The sequence below is a fragment of the Pygoscelis adeliae genome, unplaced genomic scaffold, assembly GCF_000699105.1.
Source record: "Pygoscelis adeliae isolate BGI_AS28 unplaced genomic scaffold, ASM69910v1 Scaffold308, whole genome shotgun sequence".
Classification (NCBI taxonomy): Eukaryota; Metazoa; Chordata; class Aves; order Sphenisciformes; family Spheniscidae; genus Pygoscelis; species Pygoscelis adeliae.
Window position 1 is genome coordinate 2116366 of NW_008825306.1, and position 9009 is coordinate 2125374.

General features: G+C 43.9%; 1 protein-coding gene across 1 annotated transcript in view; it reads left to right on the forward strand.

Moving 5' to 3' along the window:
- Positions 1-96: 96 nt before the first annotated feature.
- The window catches only part of DTL (denticleless E3 ubiquitin protein ligase homolog (Drosophila)), a 20517-nt gene continuing 11604 nt past the window's right edge, over positions 97-9009 (forward strand). The window contains exons 1-10 of the mRNA XM_009330212.1: positions 97-216; positions 1113-1211; positions 1541-1602; positions 1694-1814; positions 2331-2396; positions 3571-3686; positions 4369-4442; positions 5385-5488; positions 6467-6571; positions 8505-8617. Of these exons, the coding sequence (XP_009328487.1) occupies positions 180-216; positions 1113-1211; positions 1541-1602; positions 1694-1814; positions 2331-2396; positions 3571-3686; positions 4369-4442; positions 5385-5488; positions 6467-6571; positions 8505-8617 (897 nt within the window). The 5' untranslated portion in view covers positions 97-179. The remainder of the gene's footprint in view (positions 217-1112; positions 1212-1540; positions 1603-1693; positions 1815-2330; positions 2397-3570; positions 3687-4368; positions 4443-5384; positions 5489-6466; positions 6572-8504; positions 8618-9009) is intronic.

The following is a 9009-nucleotide window of genomic DNA, read 5'->3' on the forward strand; positions in this document are numbered from 1 at the left end:
CGCCTCCACAGCCGCGGTGGGGGCCTCGGGGCTCCTCGCGTCCGAGTCCGTGGTGTCTGGTGCGTTTACGGTCCGTCTGTCTCGTTGTAGGTCGGTCCTCGCCGCTTCCCCTGCAGCATCTCTTGGACACCTACCAGTGCAGCCAAGACGATGACCACCTGTCTTACGGGGAAACGGGAATGCCGGTCCCTCCTTTCGGCTGCACCTTTTCTACAGGTAAAGTCACCGTCCGAAAGGCCCTTTTAGGGGCCAGGGTGTGGGCACCGCTGTCAGCTATTTTTTTTTTTTTATATATACTATGTCTCATGATTTGGTTTTTGAGTTTCTTCTTTTAAAGTGAGCTGGAAATAGTGTACTTGCACCTAGATGTGATATAAATTGGATCATGGTGCTCCTAGATATACCGGTGGAAAGTATTCCCTTAAAGAAGCAACTACAAAGCATTTATTTTAACGTCTCTTTGTTTCAGCTTTGTCTGTTTCAAGGTATGTCCTCTTGGTGACAGTGCTAGGCTACATAGTTGAAAAATTGGGCTTTGTTCAAAATATATAAAAGGTATAACAGAATGGAGAATAGTATGTAGAAATCGGAGAGGTGGATGGATGTCACTAGGCTGTTGCATGTAGCGTTTCCCCATGATAAATACATGATGAGGGAAGTAAGCGTGGAAGCTCCTGGGTCGTTAGGGCAAAACTCTTTCATCTGTAGTACTCTATTTTGGTGTGAGCTTATACGTTTCTCCAAGGCAGCTTCCTGCTTTTCCAACTCAGATCCATAGAAAGTACTGGAGGTTGTAGATGATAGGTAGTACAGATACAGAAAACTGTAACTAGAGAACTATCATAGCAGGTGAAAGAGGCCGTTGTCTCAAAAGTTGCTCCTGGAGCATTTGATTGCCCATGTATAGTAGTTCCTGAATGGAACATCTAGAAAAAATGCTTGCCAATATTTCTACATTTTGAACATTTAAATTGCTATATAATTACTGTTTATTTCACAGCTATCTATTTGCCAAGTACCCTATTTAAAATGTCTGTGACCCTTCACAAAAAGCAGGGGCATGATTATGCATCAGCTACATAATACACAAATACGTTTCAATTTCTTTTCAGCCCCGAATTTGGAGCATGTACTGGCAGTTGCAAATGAAGAAGGATTTGTTAGACTGTATGATACTGAAGCTCAAACTACCAGCAAGCTCATCTTTAAGGGTAAATATTATAGAGAATGTGATCTTCATTTGATGTGACAAGTACGTGATTACTGGAATCAAAGAAAGGCTTTTTGCAAGTTATTTAAACATACCTGTGGGCAGTACTTAAATCCTTTCATATACTTTTGCTGAGTCTTCTTTACAAAGCAGCAGCTGTGAGTGTGCTCTTAGAACAGCAGTAGTAGGTGAATTGTTCTGTGTTGTTTTTCAGGCCTAAGGCAAGCTGTTGACAAGTTTTCTGATTTCAGTGTCTGATGTTCTTTAGTCTTCTGCAAAATATCATGTTGCAATGCACTGAACTAATCTTGGCTTTTGTTTTCTTGTTAGAATGGCAGGCTCACTCAAATGCTGTATTTGACCTTGCCTGGGTACCAGGGGAACACAGGATTGTAAGCAGTCTTTTGCCATCTAACTTTATTTTTAATGCTTTGGCAACTGTGTGCAGAAAATGACTAAAGCTTTTTATTTTTTCCTCTGAAGGTCACTGCTTCAGGAGATCAGACAGCCAAGGTGTGGGATGTGAGAGTCGGGGAGCTTCTTGGCATATGCAAAGGTCACCAGTGTAGTCTCAAGTCAGTTGCTTTTTCTAAATTTGAGAAAGGTAAATGTTGATGTTCCCTGTTGTCTGTTTTTTCCTTCTTCTTTTCCCCGGCACATTGGTACTTTTGGGGCTAAAAAAGGGCTTTGGAAACTGACAGTTACAGTTATTACAGTTATCTGCTCAGTTACTGGCAGACTGAGCAGTGACCTAGTCAGTGAAGCAAAACTAACTTGTTGGAACTTCATGGTGACCTGATGCTAATATCTGCACATTTCTGATCTTGGGCAAGTTTAAGACATGATATTGAAATCATTTAGTCCTTACTTCCTTACGTAAGTGTGTAAATACTCTTTTCATAAGCTGTTTTCTCTACAGTAGTAGTAAAGAAAGACTAGGAAGAGTAAGGAAACTAGTCAAAAAGCATGGCAGAACACTGGCCTGATTTTGGTATTTCTAGGACTGGCATCCCGAGTGTTGGGCCAGAAGAGCCAGAGGCACATAGATGGCATTGTACTGCATTCGTTTAATTAAATTAATACTTTTGGAAGCTAATAGTACTCTTTTTCTCTCTCTCAGCTGTCTTCTGTACTGGAGGCAGAGATGGAAACATCATGGTTTGGGATACCAGATGCAACAAGAAAGGTAACTGAACTTTCAGATATGTATCAAAAAAGCTCGGTATCTCATGTAAAAATAGTACTTAGATGTACATGTCGGACTAATGCTTTCGATTACAGTATAGGCAACACTTCTGTAAGAAGAAGATTGGCGTGTAACAGTGGACTGCTTTAGTACAGTAAAAAGGTGGAATAGGTATTTCTTCTGTGTCTAATATGTTTTTCCACTTTGCAACCCTCTCAGATTTGCAGCATGATATACATGCTGTCCTGATAATACCCTGTGTGTTGGTAAGGAGATAAGGGGGCACAGAATACATCCTTGTGTGGGACAGTACGGAGATAGATGGGCTGGGTGAGAGTGCTTAGGTCAGAGCCATTCGGAGGGGTGAAGCAAAGCTGGGAAGCCTCCTGCCAGAGTAGGAAGGAAGGCAGAAAGTGCAGGAGCAAAGGAGCTTGTGAGTGCTGGGAGCAACTGAATGTATTGTGGGAACACCTACTAAATGCAGGGTGAGCTCATTCTGCTCCTCAATCTCTGTTTCCTGGAGCTTTTCCTTCCCTGCTCGGGTCATGCCCTTATGCCTCTTCCCAGTTCCCTGCTCTGTCCCAGAAGTTTCCTGGCCTGTGCTGCCAGAACATGCCTCACTCCTTCATCTGTCCCAGGTCCCCTGGCTCTTCAAACGGGCAAGTGGGGGAAAAGGGAGGCTCCACATGATTGAAGTGGAAAAAAAGTAGAAAAGTCGCTTTACTCTAGTAAAGCAGTAAGTTTCATAAAGTGAGAAGTAGCAGACAAAAGGCTAATAGAAAATTAAGAAGTAGAGTGGACAGCGCTGGAAACCTACCTATGAGTACAGTTCTGCTCGGGATGAAACGGGTTGAACGCTCCAGATGAGGATGCGTGCTGAAGGCCAGACTGAGGGGTAATGATTTCCAAAGACAGCCTGCCTAGGCCAGTTCTAGCTTCAGTGTCCACACAACATTGACCTCTGCAATTTTTTGCACTATGTGCTTCTGTTTTCTACTGTCTTATTCTCATTGGTTTCATACGTAACAATTTTTGTTTTCAGAATACATTAATGATTTTAAAGGTTAGTCTCAGCCACTTTTTAGGATTTTTTTCCAAGCTGCTGCCTGTTTTATTAATGTGATGGCAAAATTGCATAGAAACTATTAATTGAGATGTCTTTGATTTCTTTCAGATGGATTTTATAGGCAGGTGAATCAAATCAGTGGAGCACACAATGTGGTTGACAAGCAGACTCCTTCCAAACCGAAGAAGAAGAGGCAGAACCTAAGAGGACTTGCTCCCTTGGTGGTAGGTATTGGAACAAATGAAATGTAGACCTGTCTTCTGGGGACAGTGTTATTCACAGAAGTCTTCCTAAGTAATTATGGTGAGAAATATTTAGCTTGAATGGGGTAAATGCTTCAATTTATCTTTGCAGAGGTAGGTTTTTGTGTCATGGTCACTTGCTACGGCTAATTTTAGACATTGTTTAGTTGTCTAACAACTCATGTGCCATCAAAGCCATCTTTGTGCAAATGCCATGAGAAAATACATCTTTTTTTTCCAGAGAGGAAAGGAGTGGTCCAGCATTCTTTTTCTGAGGGGGGAGATAGGGAGGGTTGTAATTTTTTTTTTCTTTCTTTTTTTTTTTTCCCTGTAATTTGAAAACACAAATGACTGCCTTGCTGGAGGAAGACCTGGTCTTATTTAATCTATTAAACCTTGTGATGAAAGCAGCTCTCTTATCTCTGGCCTAAAAGCTATAACCTCAAAGTGCTGCCCAAACACTTACCGCTCAGTGGCAATTATTTCACTGGTGGGAGTGCTCAAAGGATTGTTCTGTCCTAAATGGCATCTGGTATTTCCAGGTTCTCCTGCCTGGCTAGGAGGAGGTTTCCTCGGTATTCACTTGGCCTTGGACTAAGCAGCAAGATCTTGCTGACCTTGAAAGAAAATAAAGTTGTGGGGTTTTTTTCTTTTTTCCTTTAAGGATTTCCAGCAGAGTGTAACTGTGGTGCTGCTTCAGGACGAGCATACTCTTATCTCTGCGGGAGCTGTTGATGGGTAAGGAAGGAGGATGCCTGCTTTTCTGTCTATTCTGCATGTTCTTTTCAGTGGCACAAAAAGATTGGGTGATTTTTTTCTAAGATCACACAGTGGCCCACAAAGCTACAGTTGCTATTAGGTAGAATCAGCAGAGCTATGCTGCCAGCTTGCTTTGGCAAAGCTGAATGCTGCTTTTCTTCCTTACTGGAGATGGCTGTGCTGGGACAAATTGTGCATATGTGGTAAATGCTCATTTTAGTGTCTTAGCTATGGGGCAGAATGAGAGCGGTTATCTCTCTCTGTTCTCATGGACCTATTGGATCTCAAGTAAACAGACTATTGTTAGACAGTGAGCTGTTTTGGGATGCAAGTGGGTGGTTGGTGCCTGGATATGTGTAGGCATGCTTGAGAAAATGTTGCCTTGAGTTACAAAGGATGCATTCTTTTAGGTGCCAGATCTGTTGCAGCATCTTGGAGCTCAAGCAAACTGCCTTATTGATTAGCATGGTGATTACCTTCTCAGAACTCGATTCTTTAGCAGGCTCCATGTGGTCAGAGCCTTTCTAAGGCAGATAAGATTGACTCTCCTGCCTATGGCTTGTGAGAAAGTCTTGCTCCTGGGGAGCAAGAAAAACCTTGAAGGCCTTCATTTTTAAAACTACAAGTCAGGAGTATAAAGGCATCCTTGTATTTCCTTTTACTAGTCGAAGAATGTGGACTTGTGGACTCATGTTGTATCTTGTGTTAGTTACAGAAGGCAATGCTGCTTCCTCATCCATAACCAGCGGAGCAATTGTTTTGCTTTCAGCATGTCTCTGCTCTACTCTTGTTCAGTTGTGCTCCTTAGCACTGGACACTCCTCGGTAATGAGCAACTTGTCTTCCTGTGCTCTTAGAAGGCCCTATCAGCATTGCGAAAGAAATTTTTGAAGTCGAAGACACTTGTGCTTTTCTATTTCAGTGTGATCAAAGTATGGGACTTGCGCAAGAACTATGCGGCTTACCGTCAGGACCCGGTGCCTTTCAAGTCTTTTTGCTACCCTGGAACCAGCACTCGCAAACTTGGTAAGTTATTGGAGGATGTAGTTGTTAAAGTGCAAAGTGAATTTAAGAAGTAGTGACAGTGCCATCTCTTATCTTTTTAGCCAATTATTGATCAGACTGACAAGCTCAGCCGGGTATTTTGATTGACAATACCAAATTTTCAAGTTGAAAAGTGAAGGTGTCCCACTTTTGTATCATTGCACCGATGATAAAATCTTGCATAAGCTTCAGCAGTGCATTTTCAGAAATGGACATAAGGAAATAATAGAGCTCTTGAGGTAGAATTTAGCTAGTCATTTTGATGCATGAGCAGAAATCAGATTGAACTCTTTCTTTGCATCGCATCTTGCAAAGACAACAGACTGGACTGGGCTTTTACGTTATAACCTTCCAGAGTCGAGCAATACTTGAAGCTGTTTGTTATCAAAATCAACAGTGCTCTTGTTTATGTTGCTCTGTGCTTCTTTGTGTCTGAACACCTTACAATGCTCTGATGCAACACAGTAATTCCTGATGACTTGTCTAATCAACTATCTTGATACGGTAATGGTCAGTGTCAGTCCCAAGAACATGAGGGAAATCCTCGAGGAGCTGGTTGTGAAATAATTCGCTTGCAGGGAAAGATTTTTCTTGAACCTAAGTCACTAGCAAATCAGAGGATGGCTTATTCTATACCAAAGCATGAGGGTTTCTATTTATTTTTAATCTCTGCTTCTACAATTTGTTGTTCCTGTTATCCACTGAAACTATCAAATAAATTGCTTGCCTGCTCTGAAGGTGAGATTCCTCTTTAAATATCACCCTGAATCCTCATGAGAAAATGTAGATGTTATTCTAGAAACTTTCCTTCTCCAGCAAGTGCTCTGTCAAACAAATAATCATACGTGATAGAGATCCTTTCCAAATTTCCCTCTCTAGGCATTTCTTTGCGAATGCCTGTTTTCCAGAATGTTTTTTGTGGAGTTATTTCTTATGAAGAACTTCCCTCTTTGTCTATAGGATATTCTAGCCTGGTTTTGGATTCCACCGGTGCTAATCTGTTTGCTAACTGCACTGATGACAGTATCTACATGTTCAATATGACGAGTTTAAGGACCATTCCAGGTAAGCGTGATATCTGTGGAAATAGCTGCAAAACATAGGTGTTACAGAGCATAGAAAGGCGAGTTTCTCCCTGTGACTTAGAGAGACCAGCTTTAATGCTTAGGAAACCTATTCCATGCTCCTATGTCTCAAGCTACCTGAGAGAGAAGGCACCTGTTACAAGGGCTGTTCATATTTTGGGTTAAGCCATCCACATAAAATTAGTAGCACAAAAACTTACATAAGTGCAGATGCTGGTTCACCCAGACTGAGACTAAGGGTAGTTTGCATGATATCTGGTGAGGAATGGCTAGTGTCCAGCTGCCACCCACCTGAAGCAAGTTTGAATCTTCTGCTTACTGGCAATCACTGATTTTTTTCAAGCTCTTAGATATGAATCCATGTAAACTAGTCATATTCAGATATTTTAAGGTGTCTTAAATTTAACTTCTACCACAGTTTCTGGGAGAATGCGTCCCCAGCACACTGTGGAGATGCTTCAGCTTTTTAGACTCCTTCAGCTCTGCATCTGTGACCTTTACGTTGACAAGACGGCCCCCAGAATTCGGTGCACTAAGCTGCTATGTCATAGGCCAGCGGCTGCTTCTCAGAAAGCGGCAAAACTTATTAGATGCATTCCAGCCAAACAAATGATTTCGTTTCCATTGCCTTTTCTCACTCTCACAGTTAATTGAAATTAAATGAACAATGTGTCCTTCTGTCTGCTCTTCAGGAAGGCAGTCTGGTGGGTGGGAACGCTTCCAGAGTCGAGAAGTGGTGCAAGTAGTAAATATTAATAGGTCAGTTGTTGAGGTTAACCCCAGGTGCCACCGCTGAGCTGCGGAAACACACTCACCGGCCTGTCCCCCTGCAGGAGCGGGCTCTCTCCAAAGCACAGGGCATCCCGCCCTCGGCCTCTTCATGGAGCTCTTGCCTTCTGTGTGCAGCCAGTAAAACCCAGCGAGCAACCTCGATTCATCCAGCTGGATGAAACGTGCGGCTTCTCGGTGTGCCGCTGTTCCCGCAGAGGGCAGCGCCTGCCCACGGGTTGGTGCCTCTCCTCACTCTTTGGCTTTCGTCCCAATTGCGGCTGCGCTTATCTAGTTTTGAGGCAGCTTTAGGTTGCAGGGGGACGTGAGGAAATCCTCACTGTAACAGGACTGGCTGGTAGGTCTGGCTTAAGAAGGGACTCGCTGTCCTGTACCTGCTGCACTGAGAGAGCTGTCGGTAAAAATTAAGGGATTTTTTGGGGTCTCGCAACTTTTCAAAGACCACGAAAGGCAGTCACCTGTCCTCTGGTCTGTGGGTCGGCTCCTTCGCCAAAACCACTATTAAAACAGGGCTGGTCAAGGGGGTGCCAGCCCCGCCTGGCGCTACATTCGGGGCGATGGTTTCAAGGCTTTAGCAAACACTACTGAGGCTTTAAATATAGGCAACCAGTGAGCGTGGCTGACACGATGCAAGTTTTGTTGACGAAATAAAAGATGCTGGCCGCAGGAGGAAGGAGCAGCAAGCGCCTTCCTTGCCGCCTGGGTGGAAGAAGGCCCTCGCTATGCTTTCTGCGTGACTGCCCCTGTTAACGCAGCATGGCTGGTGGTGGCTTCTGAGAGAGGAAGAGACAAGGAACCTTAACCAGAGTAGTGGGGCAGCCCAGGTGATGTCTCGGCCTGCTTGTGACATTGGTGAAGCTAAAGCTTTAATGAAACTGCCACTGCTTCCTAATGCTGTGGAGAGAGCTGTTCAGGTAAACCTGCTTCGTTTGGGAAGCCTGAAGGGCTCCAGTTGAATAATAAAGACTTCCTGCCCCAGAGCGAGGGAGCAGTGCAACCACTTTCTCCAGAGGATATGTGGCTGGGCAGGAAAAGCCTGTAAGATCAGCCCTGCTTGCGCAACCGACTCCATGGCTGTGCATTGAGTGGGGCTTTTCTTTTCTTTTTTTCTTTTCTCCTCACAGTGGCGGTTTTCAGCGGGCACCAGAATTCAACCTTTTACATCAAATCCAGCACCAGCCCAGACGACCAGTTCCTGGTCAGTGGCTCGAGTGACTGCAACGCGTACATCTGGAAGGTGAGGCGATTGAGGGAGACCCAAGCGTGCAACCCGGAGCTGCTCCACTGTTTCTTTTCATTTGCTTTTCATGTTCACGTAGGACACTCCCTGCTTCCCACTCCTACTTAGAGCAGTGTGGGGTTAGCTCCTGGCATGTTGTGCCCAGAGTGTGGTGCTGTCAAGGCTAGATGTAACTGTTTAATGTAAAACAGAGCTAACCTCCTGCCATCAATACGTCTCTCATCACTGCTGCTTATTGCGAGTTGCTGATCTTAATCTGGTTTTAATGGGCATTAAAATCCTCTTTCAATCCTGGTGATTCAGCCAGCTATGACAAGTGGACAGACAGTTCTCGGTTCATATTTAGCAATGGAGCACATTAACAGAAACCTAACGATTTAGTTGTTTTA